This window comes from Numenius arquata, chromosome 2 (genome assembly GCF_964106895.1).
Source record: "Numenius arquata chromosome 2, bNumArq3.hap1.1, whole genome shotgun sequence".
Classification (NCBI taxonomy): domain Eukaryota; kingdom Metazoa; phylum Chordata; class Aves; order Charadriiformes; family Scolopacidae; genus Numenius; species Numenius arquata.
Genome location: NC_133577.1, coordinates 107,749,935 through 107,776,081, shown reverse-complemented (window position 1 = coordinate 107,776,081; position 26,147 = coordinate 107,749,935). Strand labels below are relative to the sequence as shown.

General features: G+C 38.2%; 1 protein-coding gene across 15 annotated transcripts in view; it reads left to right on the top strand.

Annotated features, from left to right (window-relative positions):
• CADPS2 (calcium dependent secretion activator 2) overlaps positions 1–26,147 on the top strand; it is a 318,019-nt gene that overhangs the window by 117,916 nt on the left and 173,956 nt on the right. For all 15 annotated transcript variants that reach the window (XM_074168769.1, XM_074168768.1, XM_074168766.1 and 12 more), the window contains exons 4-6: positions 12,842–12,922; positions 16,108–16,344; positions 21,030–21,151. In XM_074168769.1, coding sequence (XP_074024870.1) covers positions 12,842–12,922; positions 16,108–16,344; positions 21,030–21,151 — 440 coding nt within the window. The remainder of the gene's footprint in view (positions 1–12,841; positions 12,923–16,107; positions 16,345–21,029; positions 21,152–26,147) is intronic.

Genomic DNA, 26,147 nt, shown 5'->3' with positions numbered 1-26,147 from the left:
GAAGCTGGAAGCTTATAATTTCTGGAAGCAGGAAGGGGTTCCTTGTCTCTCTGCAACTGTTCATCTGGAAAACTGGATCAGGACCCTGACAGCAGAGGAGGATGAGTGAGTCCTGTTGTGGGAAGAATGCATGTTAGACACCTCAGGTCATGGGATTGGGACCAAAGCACAAAAAGGCAGCAAGAAGTGTTAGTGCTTGGTGATTTCACCCTATCGAGAACAGAAGCACCCATCGGCTGGCCATACCTTTTAACTTGCTTTAGCCAGGATCTGGGATGTTGCAAAGCGATTGCCGAGGCCCATCTAGCCTTCCAAGTACTGGCCCTTGCTGCTTGTCTGTGTGAAGACCAGTGATGTGACCTTGGGGAGATCAAAGGTGACTGCAAGACTCTGAGAGCAAAGATGGCCCAGGGTGACACATCCAACCTGCATAATCGATGTCATCAGTGAGGCTTTGACCTTTGGTTGTGGTATCTTGTTCTGAGAAGAGCTAGTAAGAAGTGGTAGAATGAATCTGACAAGACAGCAGCGACATGTTGTGGACAGGATTGCTGATCTAACATGGAGGATTTTAAACTAGGTTTGTTAGAAGAGAGGAATCTAATCTCAGGGTTAAATGAGAAAGCAATGCATGTATGGTAGAACGCTACAAGGGAGATGTTTTTTCTCGGAAAGGAGAGCGTTCATAAATGTGTCTACACTAATGCCTACACTAGAGTGTCTACACTGTTTGGGCAACAAACAAGAAGTCCAGTCTCTGGGTCAATGTCAGAAGGGAAAGTAATATTGGTAATGATGTGGTGAGGGTCAGTTACTGACCACCTGAACAAGAAAAGGATGAGGCTATCTACAAACAATTAATAGAAGTGTCCCAGTGCCAGGCCTTGATCCTCACGGTGGATTTAGACACCTGCTACCAAATTGCTGGGACAATAACATGGCTTGTGCAAGCAATTGAGGAAGTTTCTAGACAGTGTGGGTGATAATTTCTGAACACAAATGCAAAAGGAGCAGTTGGGATTAGTGGTCTTTTTGACCTGCTGCTCGCAAACAGGGAAGAATTGGGTGTGAATGTGACCACAGGAGCTCTTTCTTACTCTCTTCCTCTCAACTTGTAAGCCAACTCCTTATTAGTTCTGAGCACAAAGAATAGGAGGAAAATGAAAAAAAAAAAAAAAAAAAATTAATATAGTCCCACAGAACTCCCCACTTTTGGGAGTGAATGGAGTACAGAGTTGGCTAAGATATGTCTGTGGTCACCTTGACAATTTTTCAACCTACTTGCTGGTTTGAAAGAACTTTGATGTAAGAAAAGAACTTAAGTTTATTGGAGTACTGTGTAAACATGTTTCTTGATCGAAGTAGCAGGTTACAGCTCTCCATCAAAAGAGAACAGCTGGTCATATCTTACTGTGTATCTAGAGTATACACATGGAAGGAGAGCTTTGTACATGCCATGGCCATGGTGGATTTTCAAATAGAACCTTCATAGGTATGGAAGTCAGTTTTTCATGATGCAACACCAATCTGTAGATTAAGTTTGCCTTCTTATACATGAACCTCTAGATTACATGTATTTTTTGGCCTTTACTCAACTATTTGGGATTCTTATTTTTATAGATAGGTATGCGCACATCGCTAACACCACTGATTGCTAGAAAAAGGTGGCACTACAGAACATTCTCCAGCTGATGCTATGGTGTTGAACAGAAAGGGAGAAACTGGGATTCCATTTCTGTCATCTTCTAGCTTCTCTACATCATATTTACAAACAGCTTCAGTAGTATACCCTTCTATTCAGTGATTTTCTTAAATAGTTTTTATTGAAGAAATTATTAGCTTTTAAAAAAATATTATTATTAAAATGCAAAGATATTGCATATATTTAAACATAAATGCAGGCTTTCAGTTAAACAGAAACATTTTGCCCATTTGAAAGAAGAACTGTTTATATGCAACTGGCTGTTTCGGTATGGGGTGGGTTTTTTCATGGTGCATTTTGAAAGCAACATCATATACAGTTCTTTGACAATGTGTGATAAATCAGTGCTTCAATTGTGAGTTGTCAGCCTGAATTTTAAGTTTTCTATCTGGTTAAGTCAGCCACATATAATTATTTGGGGAAAAATATTGGCATGACATTCAAGGTATTTTTGCTTACTTAATGCAAGGCTCGTTAACATTTATTGCCCTAATTGCATATATTCCCTTTGGTTTCAACGCTCCGAAGAAAATCTAATCAGTGATTAATAAGGCAAGAAAACATTCTCCATGATATTTTTGGAGAGTGAGGAGGGTAAGCGAAAGGAGAAGGGATTTCCTGCTGAAGCAAGGATAATTTTAGGAAAATATAAAACACTGTGAGCTCATTTAGTTTTATAGGACATAAATACACATATACCCACAAGGTTTGCATGCTAATCTTTGGGTTTGTCTTGGATATGGTAATCTCTGTGCAGGTGGTGGGAGAGGAGGAGGGCGGAAGGGTTTTTCTAAGGAGGATCGGGACATGAGTCACAGCTCTTTTAAGGCCCATCGCTTCCTGGTTATGGTGGATGTGGGAGGGTATTCCCTACCCAGAACCTAAAAGCAACTTGCATTGGAGGAGACAGCCAATATCTATTTCAGCAGGATGTGGGGGAAGGTGAGAGGGAGAAGAACACCACCAGTTTCTTTTTATCATCTTACCAGAGATTACCACTGCAGTTGGGACCTCCACAGTATTTATGGTAGGCGTGTAGATAACTGCTTAAGTGCTTTTAATAACTCTGTGGAGGCTTCTCTGCCTCTCCATTGATTACCTAGGGACCCAAGGTTTCTGACTTAAAAGATACTTTATTTGGATGGTACAACAGGCTCTGTGCATAGCTCTGCAGCTTTTTTCACTGCCTAGCTGTAGGAAGAACACCCATACAAATAACAAGGCAAAGACTTGAGTGGAAAACCAAATAAAAGTTAAGCTTTTGTGTATGGATATTTATAATTTTGTAGTTGCAAAGTGGGGGTGGAAGGCATATTGCATAGCTAGCAACAGCAGAAGAGTTTGACTTTTACATTGTGGAAGACACACTAGAGACACAGTAGTGTGATGAGTGTATAGAGTCTGTCTTGACAGCATCCCTGAAGTCCAGTATCTGGATGTGAAAAACAAGGTACAGTTGAATAAAATATGTTTACAGTATGACATATTACAGATCTTAATATTGCTGTTCCTGTTAATAAAAGAATGATGCTTTGCATCCACATCCTTGATTTATCTTCTTAGTATTTACAGTGATTAGAGCTGTAAAAAGTAAGAACCTGCCATTATTCTCCTTCTCTGTCAGCACGACATGCTTTCCTTGGGTTTTGCATCCTGGCCAACAGAGGTGGCTGAATATTGTAGTCTCAGCCAGAAAGAAGAGCAAACCTGAGTTTTGGCTACTGATCTGTGCAGTTGTCACAAATGCGAAGAGGTTGAGAGGCAGGAATTTCCATTGCTTGTAGTGACACTTTTGAGCTGTGCTAACATTTTTTTCTCTTCTGTAGTCCACGATTGAGCCACTAATGTGGAACCTAATGTGATTCTGATCATCCTAATGTGGCTTCTGGAGCTTAATGTTAATACTTGTTGTTTTTAAAACAGTGCGCATAATTCATAAAAGTGGTATGTCTTGATTATTTTCGCTGCAGAGAAAGTCAGAAGAGCACCAGAATCGTGGCATTTATGGACAAGCTTATGACGGTGCATTGACACTGATATGCAATGAAAAACCATTAATATAGTGACTGAAATAAAATTCTGGTTTGGTTTTATTTTTTTAATGTTGGAGTTTTCTTTTTTAATTTCATTTTTAATGGATTTTTCCCTCTCAGAATCTGGTGGTAGTAAGGTCCAGGTAATATAATAATTCTAAGGCTATGCAAAGAGTCTCTAATATTTACAGAGAACTGCTATCATGAAAATACAAATGAAGAAATGCTAGCTAAAGATAAATCATTAACTGTCTCAGTACCTGCTGCCTGATTTTTTCTCTCCTTGATGCCTAAACAGACTGCTGTGCATGAATAAATATTTAAAATATTTGCATCTAGGTCAGAGTATCTTTTTCACTAAACCCCCACGTTGCATAATTAACAGCCTGTGTGAACCAAATAAAGCTTCAATTTTTATCTTTGCATTAAATCAGAGGAAAAACTAGTAGCAGACTCAGTTTTGTGACAGAGGGATTTCCTCTGTAAATATGGGCTTAGCAGACTGTCTTCAAATGTTATCATCCAAATACCTAGGCACAAGGGTGATTTGCGTACATTATTGATTATTTTTTTTTAATTTATTTACAAACTGCGTGTCAAGATTTGACCGAGAAACAGATTATTTAATTCCTGGAGTTTAGGTTAGCAGACCACCAATTTAATTTCAGATCAGTGTTCTAAAATAAAATGGAAAAAAAATGCTTCATTTGGGCAATTGATGCAGAGCAATGATATGACAGCGTGTTGTGGAAAACACCATGTGTATAAATTAGTGAAAGTCCTGGCTGGGAAGCCCTACTCTCTCCTCAGCCCGTGTAGATAAAAAGATAAAAAGAAAGCTGGGGTCTGTTCAAATCCAAACAGGCAAACAAAAACATCAGTCTCTATTATGCAAAGACACTTGCTCTACTTTTCCAAGTGTCCTGTTCACAAAGTATCAATTCCAGTCAGTAGATAAAACTATGCAATAAAATATTGAGGACTGCATTTTAATTTGGGCTACAGCAAATTTCAAACTGTTAAATTTATTTTTTAATTTTCTTCATTAAAGATAATATTAAACAGAGGATATAAGTTGCATTTGAAGAATCCTTTGAAATTCGTATTTTTAAAGATTGAATTATTCTTTCCCATTTGGGATGTATCATTTTGACTAAGATTGTTTGGTGAGTTTAATCAAGTTAGCTGTTGATAAAAGGCATTTAACTTGTTATGGTTTCTCTAAAAGGTTAATAGCAGTCAAATATGAAAGATGATTCTTAGACAAATGGTTGTTGAATAAAGTTGCATTGTACATCTGCACATCACAGTGTAAAATACACTGTTTCTTGCTAGAAATTTTCTCAGTAAGACGTGGAATGTATTTAATTCTTCAAATGTCTTCTCATGGTGTTGGCTAAGTAGAGTGAAAGTTTGACCTATGAACTTTGACCTATACTTTATTTTAATTTTTGAGTGGGCTTAATACACTTCTTTAACTACTGCCTTTACATATATTCTGATTGACTTGAATACTGTATTTGCTTCCTTTCCTGTTAATTTTTAACTCCAATTGAAGGTTTTCCTGGTGGTTTTGGTATTGGTAGTCCCGGAATAAACTGAAATCTATTTGTGAGACAACTTTTCAGCTGGTACTGAAAAGCTCTTCTAATGTTTTTAAAGTTTGAATGTAAGGAAATGCCATATCAAAGTCTCAGCTTTGATTATTTTGGAAACTGTCAAAGTGAATGGAACACCATCCGATAGCAGATTGAAAAAAAAGTCCAAGATTTTAAAGCTGTCTAGTTTTCACTTTTGTTTTTGTGAACTTTGAAATTGTTTTATTTCATTGAATTAATTAAACTAATCTTGACTTTAGGTTTTGGTTTGGTTTTAATATTTTTATGATAACCGTTTTTTACAAACCAATATCTAATCAATATAATTTAGTACAAACAGTATTAATGATATATCTTCTGTCGCCTTAATCAGTTGTACAGAATGCAAGTCAACATTGAAGTTACATAGACAGGTCCAGAACTTTATAAAAATATTTTAGAAACCAAAACCTCTCACCATCTGAGATTGTGTCTGGATTTTTGAGCTTCTGGGCTTGTATATAGCTTGTAAGAAAATTTTTAGCGAGGACTTATATTTCATGGACTCCTTGAAAGTACTTAGGCACAACTTTTGAAAACACTGATTTTATTCTATATTTTATTTTATTTTGTTTTATCCAACTGAAGCCACCATAGAATACGTGACTTTTGACTTGCTCTGCGTCTGCGTTATTACTTGTTAACAATATTGGCTACAGAGAAGTGATATGCTAATTGCTTGCTCTGTTCATCTGTATGCTCTCCATCCTAATTTTGATACTTATATTATTGTAGAACTGTTGCTTTTCTTCCTGCCCCTCTCAACCCCCCCAAAAAATAAAGAAAAAAATATTTGTAGTAGTCGATAGGAATTTGTATTAAAACGAATTAACTCAAACTGATATTTGAGCTTTTTGCTGGCACAGTGTTGCAGGAAAGCTGGGTGATCAGCTTGGCCAATTGTCTCTATTAGAGCAAAATCCATAAGAGAAGGCTGTGAGGTTGATGGTGCGGTGTGAGGAGTTGTTAGAACACCTCACAGGGGCTTTGGGCCTTTAAGCTTTTGCAAGTCTACTTGCTGCAGACAGACTGAAAGCGCTTTCAGTGGTTGCTGAGTTTGTCTTTTGACTTAGAATTAGCTGAAAATACGTATACTGGTATTCCACAAGAGAAGACGTCAAAAAGAGGTGCTTTTTTCTCCCCTTTGTTTTAACCATTAACAGATTTTTCTCTCTCTGACGTTCTTCCACATGTGTTTCAGTTAGAGCATCTGCAACACAGGAGCAAAATTTATTTGCCCATCTCTGAGTTTATTTGCCCAATCTAGCATTTTTTGTTGTTAATGTGTGTGGACTGGGAAAAGGAGTGAGTTGGGAAGAGGAGAGAGGCAGATTTAGGAACTGAGTTCTTGAAGTTTTTCTTTTGCAGAGCTCTGTGGAAAATCCACAGGATTTCACCTTCGCCCAGGCAGGGTCAGTTGTCAGCAGCCATTTGTGTGGTACAGATAGGGCTTTTGTAGGGTGCAGAGAACATGAGAGTTTTTAAATACCGTTTTATTAATCTGTTTTATGAATCTGAATTAATCCACTATGTATGCAAGGAAGAGAAAATGTTTTAAAACTGAAGCTAAACAGCATGACCTCCTCCGAAACAGAGGAGTAACTAAATTTTCTTTCCTCTTACAGTTGTGTTTTTCTTGCTGTGAAACAGGAGGCAGAAGGTTTATGAAAAGGTCCAGTAGAAGCCATATAGACAGCTTCACACGTCCAGCCCTTTTTTTCCTCCTATAGGAAGAGGAAGCAATTTACTTCTGTAATGACTTTGTTCTTCAGAAGTTAAGTCCTGTTGAATTCATGGCCAAAATTGTCTTCTGTCGTAGACTGGAGTTGAGCGCTCTGTTTCCGGCCTGATTTGGAAGTTGTTCATCCTCCTACTTTGAGATACTTTGTAGCTGCTAATCTTGTCTCACAAGCCTGGGAAACTTGGGGAATCTCTGCAGGCTGTTTGTGTTCCGCGTGCGGTGGCTCCTTAACGTCACCGAGAATTGCAGACACCTTTAATCTCTTCCCAGCCTGTTGCTTTAGAGCAACCCTACCTGTGTAAAGATAAGAACGGGAACAAATCCTTTGGGTCTTGGAGGCGGCAGGTCTGTCTGAAGCAAAACTCCTTTTTTTTAGAGTCAGAGATAAGAGTAGCAAGGACAACAGTCTGAAAAACACCGGTATTTGCATCTGCTACTTGCTGCTTGCCTGATTGACAACCAAAATTGAGCACTAGGACTTCTCTGGCATTTTCTTTCCCTTCCAGCCTTGCTGCTGGATGCCGTTAGTTACGTCCAGAAATCCATATTTTTTTTTTTGAGCATTATATAATCACAACACTTTTAATCCAAGCCCTTTGCTCCATGTTGACAGTTTTTGCCTTGGCTGTCAGACAGCAGTCAGGGAAGGACCCTGCAGGTGCCCTCACGTGGGCATCCACAAATAACCTGTCAGCTCAGCAGGGCCCAGACTTGGTTCCGTCTGGCAAAAAGTGACTGTAAAGAAAAAGTGGCCATTACTGTCACACAGAGTGAAAAGACTTTGGATTTTGTGTTGCAGAAATAAGAGCAAGTGCTAAGATACATGAACTGTCAATTTAGCCATTAAATGTTGAAAATGTATATTGCTACGGGCAGGTAAATGTAATTTCATGTTGATATTGCTGTGAATTAGAAAGCTACAGGGAAACTAATAGAATGTTAATAAAATAGTCACTTGGAGGAGCTAGCAGTTAGTTTGAGCACTTGTGAACGTAAAGAACAGTAACTTGCAGCAGGTAGGTACTCATCCATACTCAAACTGGTCTTGTTTCTTAGGCAAAGGATATCTGACTGACTTGTATGTAGTGGAATGCAAACAAGTGCCATGGGCTTTAGTGCAGTACCTCTTGGCAGCATTAGTACCTTTTTTACCTTAAGTTGCTCTTGCACACGAACCAGATTTTTTGCCAGTGTAGCATTTTTCTTTTGCACTAAAATACACAAATATTTTACAGCCTTTTAAGTAATATATATATTAAAAGTTATTATTTAAATAGGAATTGGTCTTTTCCAGCCTTTTAAAATACATAAACGTTAATTCATTCAGATGTATTTCTGTTCTGTGCTGTTCAGGCACACAAATTAAGCAACAGTTTGTCAAGCAAAATATTTTTGATCCAAATAGTGATTTTTAACTCTGATAAGCTTACAGTCTTTCTTAAATGAGCAAATAATCTGAGGAGCGTAGACTCCATGCATATTGAAGACAGAGAGCAGCACGACCTGAAGATGAGTCTGAAAGCTGAATCTGATTTAGCCTCTGGTAGTGGTTGTTTGCAGCATTTTCAAAGGTTTGTAACTTGGCCAGAGTTGAGCTGATTTTCGCATATGGGGCCCTGCTAAATTTCAGATCCTTACTTCAAAGCAGGATGGTGTTAGAGCTCTTTGACCAGATGGTCACCATTTTTCTTATTGTGGATAAGCAGTGTATTGTCTTCCCCTGCCTCTTCAGAAGCAATGGAGTGTTTTCGTTGAAGTTGTTAAAGCAGAAATTTGGAGTAGGAAACTTCAGTCTGTCTTTTAGAAGTCAACACTTATATAAGCAACTGAGAACATCCTCTAATCAGAATTATTGGACAGCTTGCATATTGAGGACGTTCTCTCTCCATCTCTACTAATAAAGAAGTTTGTAATAAAAATGATTGCCCTTTTCAGAGTGAGAAAAAATAAAGGCAACTTCAAGCATTAATGAACAAAACCATTTTTGAATTAATAGCTTGATGTCTAATGGTGGCAGTGCTACTTTAGAAAGCTGCTTTTTTGTAACACCATTGGGAGAAAAAGATGATTTCACTGAATTTTCACTGAATTTCACTGAATTTTTAGAGTTGGAAGGGACCATAGAGATCATCTAGTCCAACTCCCCTGCTGAAGCAGGATTGCCTAGAGCATGTCGCTACCACTTTTTTTTAAAAAAAGTATCATCTTCTTATTCACCCAGGCATAATCATTCATAACTACTAATTTTCTGAAGAAGCTTCTAAAATCCAAATAATCATCTTTGCAAAAAGAAAGAGCACAAGTGACAACACTGTCTTATTCATACTCTTGCTCAGTTGGGATTTTTCCTCCTGAATTAGCAAGCCCTCAAAAGGGGAGTCAGTGTCTTTGTGAAGGTCTTACAAGTTTGGGGGGGCAGATATATGGCATTTAGGGGAAACATTGGTTTGTTTGGTCAAGACTTCTAATGTGTTTTATACTGAAAACAGGTCTCTGGTGTCTGTAGAGCCTTCTGCAGTGAGGTCCCCTGCTGCTAAAGTACTGACTAGTTGGTTATGTGAGGTTTAAGCGACATGAGAAGCATCTCTAGTGTTGGTGCAGTCAGTAAATAGCTATGATATAGTTATTTATAGCTATAGTATAGATAATACTACCATTGCAGAAAGCTGCAGTGTTTTTATTAAATGGAATTTATATGTACCTTCTTTTAAAATAATCTCTAAGGCTATAACTTTTTTTTAAAAAACACACCTTCATATTTAAAGGTGGGAAGCATTATGTGGTGCTATGTAAATATGAATTATCCTTTAAAAAAACCCAAACAACAAAACCTCTTTGCTTGAATTTTAAGTGTTTACCAATTAGTTATTTTTTTGTAACCCAATTTCAGTTGCAATACTGAGAAGAATCTGAGTTGCTATTCTGCAATATCGTATTTATATTAATTTCTGTGCATAGTGTCATATGCTTTTCTGGTTTTCATTTAACAGTTTGAAAATTACTGCAATGGTTGTCATCACTGTGTATTGCACGGATGTCTTGGGTACAATTTTGATCCATGAATAAGGAATTAAGGGTAAGGGTACGCTACACAATGTTAACCCTTGTGACCACTTCCCACCAGTCCAGTGGGTTGTATCAAGTGTCTTCCCTATGTAAAAAAGTGGAAACAACTCACAAATTCCAAATGCCACCTGCATTTTCAGAATCTACTCGGTCTTACTGCTGTTGTCACTTCAGATTCAGTAGATCTATAAAGTGTTATTGTTTACACATTCATAATCGCTGACTGCTTTGCTTGCAAACTTGGTTTTCGTGCATTTTGTTGAATTTAGAATAAAAACGAGTAGAATGACCTTGCACGGAATGTGATACCAAAGTTACTGTTTTTTCTCATTGTCCGTGCTTCATTTTGCGTACTGCAACAATACTAATATCAACAACTTTACTTCTTATTAGGACAGCTGTGAATGACCTACCAGTCATTCTTACCTAGGCTCTTTTCTATAAGTAAAGCGGCGCTCTTCAGTGTTTCAACCCTTGAGCTTCTTTCCATACTTTACAAAACATCATTGCATAGTTACATTAGCAAAACTATTAAAATATATAAGTATTTCAGGAAGAAGACTGAAGTTTAAAAATAAGTAAGTAGGGAAATCAGCACATTTTTAAGGACTCAAGTACAAACAGATAATGGGAAGCAATGCATAGTTACGGAAAAAATGTTAAGATTTACGAAACCAGGTTATACCTTCATTAACTTAAATGATCATTTCATGTGTTTCTTAAGTGGAAAAATAATTAAATATCAGTCTTTAAACAAAAGCTTTTGCCTCTTCAAATCAGTTAATAATAGAGGCAGTCATTTAAGTTGTGACTTGACACAGGAAAAAGTTTTAGCTTTGTTCTGCTTTTCCACGCCCTCCTTTTTGTAGAAATCAAAATTCAGTCATCAAAATTACCTTCAAGCAGATATTTTTCAAGCAATTGCTTGTCATGGGATATATTGTTAAAATACTGTTGACTTTCTCTTAACCCAAAAAAGGAAAACAAAATTGTTTTTCGTATTAGACTGAATTTTGTACTGATTAAACAAAAATAATTGCAAAAATCATGTGGTTATGATAGAAAATAGAAGTTAGAAATATCCTTGATGAAAAGTTGAATAAGTAGCCTCTTACTCTGTTAAGAAATAGAAGAATACAAATTTTGGAATTTCTTTGAAATACTGCAATTGTGTTCTGAAAACCTAAAATATTTGCTTTCATCGAGAACGCTCACGCTATTTGCGCTCACAGTCAAACTCGGAGCAGATTTACAGGCATACTTAGCAGCTGTAATCCGTCTTCTGCTTTATAGTTTAAATTTGAGCCTCTTTTAGGGGTGCCATCAGGTTTTCTTCTCTTGCTTTCTGGTAGTCTGGATCAGCTCCTGCAAGGATCTTATGAGACGCCAGATTGCACAGGTGACAGATTGCGTGTTCTGTCATCGCTTCCGTACTAGCTGTGGAAAACTTTTCATCCTGTAGCTGAATGTGGTTTGCAGATTTGCATTATACACAATGGTGTAATTGACCTGTAAGCACTGAATAGTGTATTTTTAATTATTCCTTTCTTAAAATTGGAATTTGAAAGAAAAAATGCCTAATTTTCAAGAGCTGGGGAGCGTTGCAAAGGAGATGGTGTTATGTATTTGCCCTGATGCACTGAATAGTGGTCTTACTTGAAAATCAGCTTAGTTTAATGTAATCAATCGTTTACCAAACTAATTGTGTCTTCTTTAGCTGAAGATGTCAATTAATTAGAGAACGAATTTTTGCTAGTTTACATCCCTAATCAGTTTTCAGTGAAGAGCAATTGAGGTACCCTTAGACTTTAGCCACATACTAAATGGGTTGTACCAGCATGTCCTGTCGTGTCTGTGGTTCGCCCTAGGGACAGAGAGAGCCCTCCACTGGGACTCTGTCTTTGTCCGTGTTTGGCATTTATTCAGGTAAAAAGGCAAGTAGTGCCTGATCTTTTCCAGGTGTTTCACGCTTCTTCCTCTTAACCAGCCGTGCAGGTCAGTGCATTGAGGAGAAGCCCCATTTCACCTACACCCCCACCACCATCAACACCGCTGTTCTGTTGAGGTGAAGAGATGTGTCCTTCCCCTTTATTTCCGTGATTGAAGTCAGATGTTTAGCCATGACTATTCCCTCGGTATAAAAATACTGGAAGCTCAAAAATTGGATATGCCTTGATGTGAGCAGTTGGCCAATATTTGGGGAAAAGAGCCATATGAGTGAAGTAATGCCATACTTAGAAGGCATAGCCACACAGTTTTCTTTCCCTACACCTATATGTTCCTATACAGGAACTCATGGCACCATCCTTGCAAATGTTTTCTAAGCCTGTCTAACAGTCCCGTTTTCTGCTTCATGGAGAAATGTTTTCAGCTGCTGTTTCCATAAGGAAGTAATGCTTCTCCTGTTTAGCCTGAGAATTACAAAGTCAAGGGCATGCTGGCTGCCCTTCAGAGACCCTGACTGCCATGGGTAGCTGGAGGCCCTTACATTTCTTTCATCTTGGTAAGACTCAAAGCCACGTATTTGCTTAGTGTTTCACTCATTCTAAGTCAAAAACTATGCAATTCATTTCTGTTTTGTTTTTTACTACATTACTTGCTATAAAGTTGAAATATAGTGCACGTTTCTCACCATTAACTTTATTTTTGTTCTTGGTCCAAGTTGGATAATGGAGATGAGCAAGCAGCCCAGATCAGACGTGAACTAGATGGACGACTGCAGTTGGCAGAACAAATGGCAAGGGTAGGTTGTTGCTTTCATGTACCAAAAACATGCAAGACAATGAGTGGGACAATACATAGTGTATGTTTCCAGTTTCTGATTCTAAAATGAAGCAGAAGATCATTTGAAAATATAAAAGTTTGGCAGATGCATTTCTTTCCTCTCTGGAGCTCTGATCAAAGTTGTCCAATAATCCTGTATTTCCTCTGTTACCTTCTTGCCTTTAGCTCCAAGAGTTAAAATATATTGGAAGCTTGTATGCTATACTCTGTGTGTGCACAGAAAAATGTATATTATATTAATATGATATTACTTGTAAAGCAGTTAAGATTTGCTTGTTTCTTTAAAAGGAAAAAAACTATCATTTAGGTCTATGAAGTTCATAAATAACAACTTGGAGGTGTAATCTTCCTAAAAAGCAAAATGCTGTCCATAAAATTTTTAAAATAATTTTAAAGCAAGTGAAAATTATGAGCATTATTTAAACTGTGTAAATCTTGTTCTTTCCATCTCTAATGTATATGCATAGACTGCGCATCAGTAGATTTTTTTAAAGAAAAATTTATTTATGCTTTTTTTTTTCTACCAGAACCATTACTTGAAAATTCTCATGGTTGTCACATTGTCTACTGCACAGTTTTGTGCAGAATAAGCAACTCCATGTCTTAACATGGTACACCCAAGTCAGAAATCAGAGTTTTCATACATACAGTTCTTTTAAATTACTTAAAATGCAGAATTCTTTGCGAGGGACCTAATTCTAGCAGCTAGTCCTAATTCTAGCAGCTCTGAGAATTAAGATCATTTAAGCCTAAGCAATCAAATGCTGAAAAACAGGAATTTTATTCTCAGAGTTCAAAAACAAAGTAAAAAGCTTTTTGATATTGGATTATGTATTCTATGTTGGTAAAGAAAAGGGTTTTCAGTGATTACCTGCCTGTGAGAGAATTATTAAACTGCAGTCTCAAAAGATCAGCACAGCTCAGGATAAATCTCTGCATTTAGCTTGTTGTTTTTGAGGTCTCCTTCCTGGTCCTATAAAACATTACTTGCTGATTTTACAAGTTGTTAATTATAAATGAGAAGTTTATTTTAGCAGAAAAGATAATTTAGCCTTATTAATGGAGGCAAGAACTTTATAAATATGTTCATCTATGACAGAAAAAAATAAATGGGAAATTTGTACATCTATTTGCCCATCTTTTTCTTCATGTGACTAAATTTAAAGTAGTTGAAATCAAAGTATGTATGACCTAATGGGTTTTTCTACCTATTGTAACTGGTGCTAGGCTTTTCTAAGATAAACTTTTCTGTGATCCTGTGAAGAGACTACCCAGTGTCTTTTCTCTATGAGAAATGCATCCTGAAAATCCATTTTAGCACTCTCAGAATCCAAACCTAAAGGCTAGTGTGTACATCAGCATGATCATCTGTCCCCATGGACTTTGTTCCAGGATCTATTCCAGTATGTTGAATCACACTTACCAAAATTCCAAACCTGTGCTGGGTGGATGTGTTCTTCAGGTAATCTGGGCTTTTCAGATAAATGTAATTACATTCCTGTTCATATGCACTAAAAAATAGTGGGAAAAAAAACCCCACTATTTTTCTCATGTCTCTAAATTATTTTAAATATTATGTGTCTTAAAAAAACAAATAAAAGGTAAGGACGATGTGTGAAATGTTTAGACCTCAGAGTCTTTAGGAAGGATTCTCACCTTTGTTTTATGAAGGAGAGAAGTGACCACAAACGTTGCAGTTTTACAGAAATAAAGTCCTCCATATATTCCGATAGTACTGCCATAAATCATGGAAGATAAGAGTCATAAGAAAAATACAGCAAAAAGCATTGCAAACAATTTCCTCAATTTTTACATTGGGATGGAAAAAGCATCTTAACAAGAGGAAAGATCTTTAACATAATAACAGTCTTCTATGTTGGCATATTATTACTTGAATGATCCTCACAGAATAAGGTACAGTTTGAAAAACATTCTAAAGTGTATTTTTTTTTTGGCTAGAAACCCCTGAACCTTGCCCTCTGTTTTTAGTTTATAACTATAAATAACTTTTGTTTCTTTTCCAATCTCTAATATACTGACTCCGTAACGCTGCAATGAGCCAGATCACAGGACTTGCTGCAGGTGTTTTGAGTCACAGTCAACTTGCTTGGTCTTCGTTATTGAAACAAACTCAACCATAAAGGTTTTAATGTAAAACATTTTATGATGCTCCTTATGGTAATGATCTAAATTGTCTGGTTTAGGAGCAAGACACCTACCTTAGTAGGGAGCAGTGTTTGTTTCTCATTTATTACATAAAACATATACTTTAGAATAATTTATATTCGTGTTTAATCTTGAGTGAGATATTCTCCCAAGCTGCCCTATATTCAATATCACGGGAAAGTCTGTGCATAAAATTGGCTCTGTATGTGTTCATATCTGCATTGTATATGTTTATGTGTTCCCTTTGTTATAAACACAATATTTAAGCACTATTATCTAGCTCCTACAGAGGAAAAAAGTGATTTTTAGGTCCTCTGTAACACGTATGTTTAAAGTAATCCCATGTGTAATAATTCAGCATTACTTTAAAAATAAATGACCTAGTATTAAAAATAGAAATAAACAATGATAGGAATTTCATGTCATGGTCGTAGTTTAGCAGCTTTATCTTAGAAGCGTGAATGTGATTGTCTTATTTTATGGTAGCATGGGAAATGGATTAAGTAACAAAATTACTAGTGAGCAGTTCCTTTTGGCAATTTATAAAATATTTGAAGGTAACATTAGAGGTATATTGTCCATTGATACACCAATACACATGTATGAGAAATATCTGTGTGCATATTCAACCTGGGTTTCTGTTTAAATGATTCTGTGTGGGCAAGAGGTTCCGTTTTTACAAATGCCCCTTATATTATTTTTTTGATGTGTTCAAATAGATATTTTGTCTACTATATTTGAGGAATAGGATGAAATTCCCAATTCAAATTACATTCCTTCTTGTCAAAATTAACTGTGTTATGGGATGGGATTAGTTTTCCTGTTACTGTTTTGAAGATATAAAAATAGATAGACACTGGAATTAAGACTTTTATTTTTATTAAATATTTCTTAACTGAAAGAAAATCAGTAAATTGACATGATGTATAATGTGGGATGATTTTTTTCCTCATTAACTTTTAAAATATATCTTCCAAGGAAAGAAAATTCCCAAAATTCGTAACAAGAGAAATGGAGAACATGTACATAGAAGAGTTGCGGTCTTCGGTGAATTTGCTCATGGCAAATTTGGAAAGTCTTCCAGTGTCTAAAGGTGGGCCAGAATTTAAACTGCAGAAGTTGAAGCGATCACAGAATTCTGCGTTCTTGGACATAGGAGATGAAAACGAGGTTCAGCTGTCGAAGTCTGATGTGGTTCTCTCCTTCACATTAGAGGTAATCACATATTTCACAGAAAACTTGTTGACAGTTTACATTACTAGAATATCTATGTCTTGATACTTTTTTATTATTAGTCCTTCCTTGGTAATTTTAAAATTTTATGTTAAAGTAAATTATTCTTTGTCTCTTTGTTAATTAGGAGTTAGAATACAGCTAATGTATGATGGTATTTTCCTCTTGCAGCAGTAAACTGCATTTGGGCCCACACAGCAATGTGGGCAGTTGAATCTCCCACGCAAATGTAACTAAATGAGTCCCAGTACATTAAATACCTAAGTATACTTAGGAACTTAATAATGAAACACTGTTATTATTAGGAACTCATTCATAGAAACTTTACAAACAAGTTGTGATTTCTCACTGCAAGCATTTAGAGAATAAACGACAACAAAAAAAATTAGTGGTGGTCATAGCAGATTTCTATAAATTTCTGCATTTTTCTCAAGAACCTAGCTGATTTTTACTGAGATTATGCAGGAAATCTGGTCTACAGGGATGCAGTCCTAATCCATATAGAGCTCAACTGGCTTCAAGAGGAAACCACAAATACTGGTAGTTACTTAAACATATCTGATGACAGCGTCATAGCTCACGTCCAATTCCGCAGGTGTGCACATCAGGAAACGCTGATTTCTCCTTCAGTAGTAACAGAATCAAAACATTTCCCAAGTGTGTATTGTGTATTTGTTGGTCAGAAGTTGCCATGTTTGTGCTATGCGCTTGAACTGGCTTTAGTTTGTTTAAGACAACAGATAATGTTACAGAATAAAGATTTCAATTGTTAATTGGTTTAAATCAAACAAAAAATGTTTATCTTTTAAACAATGCTTTTTCTTAAGTGAAATGAGCATCTGCTTTTTTCGTGTAATATCGACAATTCAGATCGATTTTTCTTTCCCATGTCATCAATATACACAAAGAATTGGAAAAATGTCAGAAATGGATGGATGAAAAAGTTTAAATCCTTTGTATAACAGAGAAATTACTTATCCCACTGTATGCAATTTTAATATTACTAGCTGATAATATAAAAGCCTAATATCAGCTTTCAAAGAGTAGTAAGAGCCATCATTCTATATGCCAAAAAGTATTAGTTCATCAAGCATGCAAAATAGGAGTGCAGGCCTTAATAGTAAAGTATATGAAATGATAAAGTAGTTTTATAACTCCTTTGCTGAATCCTACTCATCCCCATCAAGTGTGTTCTCTCTGCCTCAAATAGAATACCAAGCCTGGAATGGTCCATAAATAGCAATAACAAAGAATAGTTCTGAAACACCTAATAAGTACCTGAAAAAGTTTCTCAATGATGTTTTCTGTGTTCAAGAGAGGTTGCTTGGTGAGGGATATAAGAAGAAGAAAAGCTTTCTCTGTGCTTCCAGAGAGAAATATTAAGCATGTACTAAAAATTCTGAGATATTTGGGGGAAAGGCACAGTAAAAGATTGAAATAGTCATGAAATAAAAAACGACAGTAGATTTAATTTGTTACATTTGGTGCAGTTTTGCATTGTTTACAGCCCTTCCCATCTCACACCAGAAATGCAGGCTATTAAGTCTAGTGAACTTGGGTTTGTGTTTTTTTTTCCATTGCTGATAGGTAAAACACACACATGTTCTGCAAGGTTAGTAGTCTACAGTTCATTCTGGGCAAGGCAAAGAATTAACATGTTACTTTACAGGTAGCAGTTTTTAGTAGGGCAAATTTTAATTTTAAACATGGTGTTAATCATAGGAGTTGAGTTTCTTGCTGGACGTGTGCATATTTTACTCTTGAGGAGCTAAATCTCAGAGGATATAAGGGCAAAAGGAAACAGCTGAACTGATATTAGTTTAGACTGAAACATGGAAGATCTGTTCTTTTTGATGCAAATGGACAAATAACAAAAGCTGATTTCATTGCAGATAGAATACTTTCTGGAAAATGTGAGTTCATAAATGCACAATTTCACATTTCTTGAGTAACACATAAACATTTTATGTCTTTTGGGATGTGACAACTAAATTATAGGGTAACCAGCAAAATCCCTACTGAGGGCTGCTGCACAGAAACATGTACAGAAACATGTTGTCGTGGTTTAACCCCAGCCAGCAACTAGGACCACGCAGCCACTCAATCACACTTCCTAGTTGGGATGGGGAAGAGAACTGGAAGAGTAAAAGAGAGAAGAAAACTCGTGGGTGAGTTTAACAGGTAAAGCAAAAGCAGCGCACACAAGCAAAGCAAGACAAGGAATTCATTCACTGCTCCCCATTGGCCGGCAGGAGTTCAGCCATCTCCAGAAAGCAGGGCTCCATCACATGTAATAGTTATTTGGGAAGACAAAACACCATAACTCCAAACTTCCCCGGCTTCCCTCTTCTTCCCCAGCTTTATACACTGAGCAGGACGTCACATGGCATGGAATATCCCTTTGGTCAGTTGGGGTCATCTCTCCCAGCTGTGTCTCCTCCCAACTTTTTGTGCCCCCCTCAGCCTACTTGCTGGTGGGGCGGTGTGAGGAGCAGGAAAGGCCTTGGGAGCTTAGCAACAGCCAAAAAACACCAGTGTGCTACCAACACCATTCTCATCCCAAATCCAAAACACAGCACTAACCCAGCTGCCAGCAAGAAAGTCAGCTCCATCCCAGCTGAAACCATGACACACATCTAAACATTAGTACAAGAAAAAAAACTTGGTGAAAATTTCTTTGCAAAGGGCAAAGTGGTGGGGGTTCATGCTGCATGTGGTTATTAAGATAGAACAGCAAAAGATATAACATTTATAATGTTCTGGTGGGAACGGACCTTGCTTTCTAACATAAAAGCAGCTCTGCGCATCGCTACAAGCAACAGTGACTATTTCTGTAAGTTGGATATTTCCTCGAGTAGCCTATTTGCAAAAATTTGTAAATTAAATAAATAAAATATCAAAGTAGTAGAAGACTTCATCACTTGTGTTCTCCAGCTGTTGGAAGCTTAAGAAATAGACAGCAATACTTCGGAAGCTGTTCATCAGCTAATGAGCTAGTAAATCAGCTAGTGACAATTTCCATCCTAACGAAATGCAACTGTTTTCTGTTGCTAGAATCCAGAAGTGCTAGCAAAGACATTAGTACTCTGCAATTAAATTGGAAACTCAAAGAAAAGAAGTATCAACATAATAATGAATAAACATGAAGTCTGCATTCAACAAGGGCATATATTTGGAATGTGGAAAGACCGTACAGGCAGTATTGGCTAGAAGGATCCCTCGTGCCGTCTTTCAGTGATCGTTGATCACTTGAACTACTTGAATTCCTGAGCCACAGAATATGAGAAGAGATGATTATGTCATTCTGCCTCAATTGCTGTTACTATTTATAAAGCGTAATAGGCAGTGTTGATAATTTATAGGTAATGTAAAAATGTTGTAAATTATCAGTGACTGTAATCTTACTGTGGTATTACCAAACTAGCAATCTGACAAGATATCTAACTGTTACTAAGATTCTGGAAGTTTTAAATTACAAGGGATTGTATGGCTAGGGGTGAAGTCTGGCTTAACGTACTTCAATTGAAATTAATTGGGAAATAGGCAAAGGGTTGAATAGCAAAGTACTTTCGTAGTTGGTTGCTGACCTAGGAAACCAGTTGCCTCCAATGACACCAAAAATAGTCATTACTTTTGTCACCTTTAAAACAATCAAACAAATACTGGGTTATGTGTATAGGTTTGTTGAGGACAGCTTCTCTCCTGATTAAATGGACTACATTTTTTCCCAGTTTCTTCTCATAGACGCAAATAGGGCTGGAAAGGAAAGCAGCTTTTCCAAAGCAAGCAGGGAAATCTGACTTTCTTCTCAAATCTTCTCTGAATGAGAAACATCTGAAGTGTAAAAATTCCAATAATTTCACCCAGTGACAAACCCTAAGGTTTATAAAAGGTGGAGAGCAGTTGAAGTAGGATGGCATTTGGCTCTTCTGAGCTATAACCGAGTAGCTCAGAGGAGCTGAAACACTATGTGATCTGCCAAGCTCAGAATTTCCCTGGTGAGGAAATTTATCAGGACACAGCCAGTAGGGGCTTTTTTTCCTTTCTCTTCCTCCCCCCCCATATGCACACCAGACCTGACTGCAAGTATGGAGCTGGGAGAAGGAAAAGGTATGTAGGCAGCAGGCGAAAAATTCCCAGCAGCTGATAGTGACGCTCTGACCTGCCTCATGCTCAGCACAGCACCAAATTGCCTCTGAGATTCAAGGGTTGCAATCTCCGGTGTCGCAGCACCATGATTAACCTTGCAAGATGTGATTAGTGTACTCACTCATCTTGTTTACAGCCTGACTTAGTAACCTGTTCATTCTATAAATGCTTATTTAGATGACTGCTTAAAAGTTACATTTCCTCATGTATTAACATTTAGAATTATATTTAGACTTTAGTCTCAAATTCAACTACTAGCATTTAAACTGTGGTTGGAGTGAGTTTTTGGTCTTTGTCCAAGTAGAAACAGAGCAAAATTTCAATTTCTACTCTGTGTTGTTGAAAGTGGGAAAAAAAGTCAAAATTAAAACTCTTCTCTGAGAAGATTTGAATTAGGGGTGTTTGGAGATTTTTTCTTTTTTTTTTTTTTTTTTTTCACCTGCTTGAAGCTTAGTACCGCAGTAGCTGTGCTATGTAATGTTTTCTATAGGAGAAACTATTTGTTTTCTTTTCCTCAGATTGTTATAATGGAGGTGCAAGGTTTAAGGTCAGTCGCTCCCAATCGAATTGTCTACTGCACCATGGAAGTGGAAGGAGGCGAGAAGCTTCAGACGGACCAAGCAGAAGCTTCCAGGCCACAGTAAGCCACTTTACTGTCACTGTATCCAGCATCTCTTTCCTTCATATCATGGAAGATCCTAACTGAGTATCTTTACAGTTTTTACAATTAAGTTAGTGCTAGGTTGTATGAAGTTTTTTCCTGGGTAGTTATTTTAAATTCTTTTTGAAAAACAAAAATACAAATAATAGTTATTTATGGTGAAGTAAGTACAAAGTGTGAATGCTGTCCAAAAAAATGCTATTGAATATATGTGTGAGGAAAAGAGCTGGAGACTGCAGCATTGTGTTCTTACCTGCATCCTCTGAAAATACAAACCTCTCAATAGATGTTAGCCCGAGGTGATTTTGTGTATTCTAGGTTAATGTCCAGGTGGCCTTGTGGAGTGTAACTTGGACAATTGGTGGAAAATCAATACTCAGTAATCAATCTTGACAAAGCTTACTCACCTGCTGAGCCTATTTCATTTTAAATTATAGGATCCACTTCTTTCAATTAATTTTTGAGGGAGACAGTCAGCAAACTGACTTGGAAGGGTATAACATCATGCCATCTGTAGCTGAACCAGTGAGAGTGGCAGAGAGGAAGAAAATTAAGTGTGTTTTTTCGTTGATTTGTTTGACCTACATACTGACTTCAGATACTTTTCTCTCTGTTAAAATGTCATTGGAACCTTTTGTAGATAGCTTTCCAGACAACGCGTTGGGATTTTACTGGCACCATAGCGTGCCTTGTGAAAGACAATTTAAAAATTGTAGTTGTTACAGTATCTGAGAAAACATCTTCAGTGGGGTTGAGATGGTAGTTTCTATTACATTCAGACCACAAATACAGACTTCTGTTAGGCAAAATTGTAAGCACTAAGTTTTATCTGCTTTTTCTGGTGTTGGGAGGAGGAGGAGGAGGACATCTAGTTTGGTGGACTTTCTCATAGTTGCAGCAAATTTCCTTGGGAAGTAAGCCAGCAGCCTACTCCAGTAACATATTCAGACAGCTTTGCAGAACTCTAAGCATGTGGGACAAGATGTAAAATTCACTTGTCGCAGTCCCTGGCTGTGTTCCTTCTCCAGGGCATGGGAATGCTCAGTTTTATCATTTGCATGTAGTACATGAGGGGTTTCTAAGAGCAACAATAGTGTAGAAGACACACAAATATACGCATTGAAGCAGGGTCATAAGTGGGGCTATGCAACATTCCCTGCTCATTTGTGGACCTCTTGGGGCATCCTTTGGTGGCTCGGAGTCCCAGGAGAGTTGCAAGGCTTTCTCATGGAGGGCACATCTCCAAGCTGTTCTTCCCCTTCAAACGCGGAGTTGCTCTTATACTGTTCCCTGCAACAAGTACCTCCAACCTTTGCCTGGTCAAGGTTCCTGTTTCTTTTGATGGTGTGTCTCTTTTTCCTCACCCTTGAACATGTTAGCTTCTGGTTTAAATGCTCATTTTACCCCTGTTGTCATTGGTGTGGGTATTCAGATCTCCCTAAATCAGCTAGAATACATAAATTCTTGAATTCTTTAAATTCTTGGGCACAGTCATTCTCCTTCCAGAAAACAGTTTGTAGATGGTAAGGGTTTTGTTTCACTCTAGCTGTTTCCAGATATGGTGAACAAAACATGGCAGGGGTGGTTCATGGTCAGTTCATAGTTTACTCATTATATAGAGGGCTGCAGGTTAAGGTAAAGGTTGTAAAACCAATCAGAAGGTATACATTGTGTATCAATACATCCAGTAAAAGTTAATAACAGATTAGTTGATTTTCCTACCTGTCAAAGTAGAACCTTTGTGAAAGGGAAGTTTCAGAATAGATGGAATCAATACAAGAACAACTGGAGTGTTTCAAGGAAAAAGGGTAATGTTAGGACCTGCTCTGAACTCATAAATTGATTTAGTGGATTTCAGGCGCAATAGGTATGAGTTGATTGAATACAGGAGAAAGAGACGGGTTATGGGCTATTCCATATAAGTCATGTTGTATGAACCAAATTCATATGGATTTGTATGGAAAAAATTGGACATCTGTAGGAAGTGGATGATTGAGGGATGCCTTGAACCATACCCTGGAAAGACAGGAATGAGAGTTACCGGTGCTGCTGACCCGCTGTCCTGCAAAACAGTGTAACTTGAAGGGGCAGAGCCCATAGAGCTCTAAAATCTGTCTAGTTCCTGTGCTCTTCTGAGCTGTACTGTTTCCCATTTCTGGCAAGAGCAATTGTGAGACATTGGCATACAGTATGACTATGAGCATATAGAGACATGTAGTTTATGAGTGTATATAGAGATGTAGTTTGAGGCAACAGAGAAGGATATTAAATTAGACAAGCATGAAATTAGGAAATTATGGGCAAACAGTAAAGAAGATGGAGGAAGCTGCCTATGGAATGGGAGATCCTTTATTCCACAGTTTAATTTTTCTGTTTGAGCCAAATCAGGTTTTCTTGACAATAGCAATATTGCTTTTTTTTTGGTTGGTGGCAGAGGGAAATAAGAGGGCTTGTCAGAGTTTAATGAGAAAATTGTGCTGGTGGACGAGAGCCTTGGAAATACTGTTATGGCAGGGAGTAGTCCCCAGGTTTCAGAAGACTTAAGGTATCTCTCTTTTTTCTCTCTCCTATCCCAGCCTGTGTCCAGTCCTTCCAAGAACTTTCTTACTTTTATGACCAACACATCCCTTGCCCCATGCTCCTGCCCGTGCCCTGCCTCCTCTTGTCCCCCTGCTTCTTCCAGCACTCATCTCTGTTCTCTGATAGAGACATGCCAGGGTGATCATAGAATGGTTAGAGTTGGAAGGGACCTTGAAGATTGTCAAGTTCCAACCCTCCTGCCATGGCCAGGGACACCTCCCACTAGACCAGGTTGCTCAAAGCCCAATCCAATGCGGTCTTGAACAGTTCCAGGGATGGTGCATCCACAATTTCTCTGGGCGACCTGTTCCAGTGTCTCATCACCCTCACAGTAAAGAATTTCTTCCTAATACCTAATCTAAATCTCCCCTCTCAGTTTTAAACCATTACCCCTCATCCTATTGCTCCACGCTCTGATGAAGTCAGAGTCACCTCCCCATCTCTCCTGTAGGCCTCCTTTTAGGTACAGGAAGGTTGCTATAAGGTCTCCCCGGAACCTTCTCTTCTGATGGGGAGGGTCAAGTCACTGGGTGAAGGGTTGGATGTTCTCCTCCAAAGAGGAGGTACAGGAAGAGCTGGAAACAGAGGTGACTTTCTGCTCCTTGTTGATGTTAGTAATGGTACTACAACTGGGATGAAAGATGCCTCCTTTCCCCCTCGGTCCTTTGGCAACAATGGGCAAAGTCACTTAAGTAGAGGCCAGTGACCAGCTGGGCAGGCACAGCCAGTCCGTCTCTTTTCTGATACAGAAAAAACAAGCTAGCAGCTACCCTAGGCTACGGCCTGCTTTGGCTGCTGCTGGATCTGGCTCCTTACTGGAATAATTTTCAGTCCTGTCATTCTGGTACAAGGGAGAATAATCAGTGAGGCTGGAGGAGAAAACACAAAACTCTCCCACCCCCCAAAAAAAAAGAATCAAGAAAAACTGTTGTTCAGCTTGACTCTTCAAATTACTAGCAGTAACATATTTGCACTGACAAATCCCAGATAAATGAGAACATAACTTCAGATTTTATATAGGACGTGCAGCTAGAAAAGGGTAGCAAAGCTCTCACACTAAGCGTAGAATGAGACTGTGATGAAAAGTGAATGATTACCACCAGCCTGCTGTGGGAGACTGCTGGCAAGAGCTCCAAATCATGCGCTTGTCACACACATTTTCTGTAGTTGGTTTATCGTTTTGAACTGGTAGCTACATTTGTGAAAAGAAGCAGTATAAAGAATTATTTATGCCTGTTTTTTTCATCTGCAAAACATTGGTGTATGCAGTGCAATGCTGCTGCTCAGTCAGAAGTTTCAAAAGCTTTGACAGTGAAAAGGAGAAAACGAGATACTTAGACAAATGCTTCAAAATGGAGTGCAAGCCACTGTGACCTTAGAGTGGAGATTAATGGGAGCATGAGTCAAGTGGAGACTTAATTCAGGATTTATCCACTATTCCAAAATGCTGAGTATTTTCTAAATTATTTTTATGACTGTATATTTAAGTATTCCTCTGAGTCATAGAATCATAGAATCATTCAGGTTGGAAAAGACCCTTGGGATCATCGAGTCCAACCATCAACCCTACTCTACAAAGTTCTCCCCTACACCATATCCCCCAACACCGCATCTAAACGACTCTTAAACTCATCCAAGGATGGTGACTCAACCACCTCCCTGGGCAGCCTGTTCCAGTGTCTGATCACTCTTACTGTGAAGAATTTCTTCCTAATGTCTAGTCTAAAGCTACCCTGTTGCAACTTGAAGCCATTCCCTCTTCTATCTCTATTTGCTTGTGAGAAGAGACAAGCACCAACCTCTCTACAATGTCCTTTCAAGTAGTTATAGAGAGTGATGAGGTCACCCCTCAGTCTCCTCTTCCTCAAACTAAACAGTCCCAGCTCCCTCAATTGTTCTTTGTACGATTGATGCTCCAGGCCCTTCACCAGCTTCGTTGCCCTCCTCTGTACCCGCTCCAGCACCTCGATATCTCTCTTGTATTGAGGTGCCCAAAACTGGACACAATACTCCAGGTGTGGCCTCCCCAGTGCTGAGTACAGGGGGACAATCACCTCCCTCCTTCTGCTGGTCACACTATTTCTAATACAAGCCAGGATGCCATTGGCTTTCTTGGCCACCTGGGCACACTGCTGGCTCATATTCAGCCGCTTGTCAATTAGAACCCCCAAGTCCTTTTCTGCCAGGCAGCTTTCCAGCCACACTTCCCCAAGCCTGTACCAATGCATGGGGTTGTTGTGGCCCAAGTGCAGGACCTGGCACTTGGTCTTGTTGAAGTTCATACCATTAATGTTGGCCCATCAATCCAACCTATCTAGGTCTCTCTGTAGAGCCTCCCTGTCCACGTGCAGATCAACACTCCTGCTTAACTTGGTGTCATCTGTGAACTTACAGA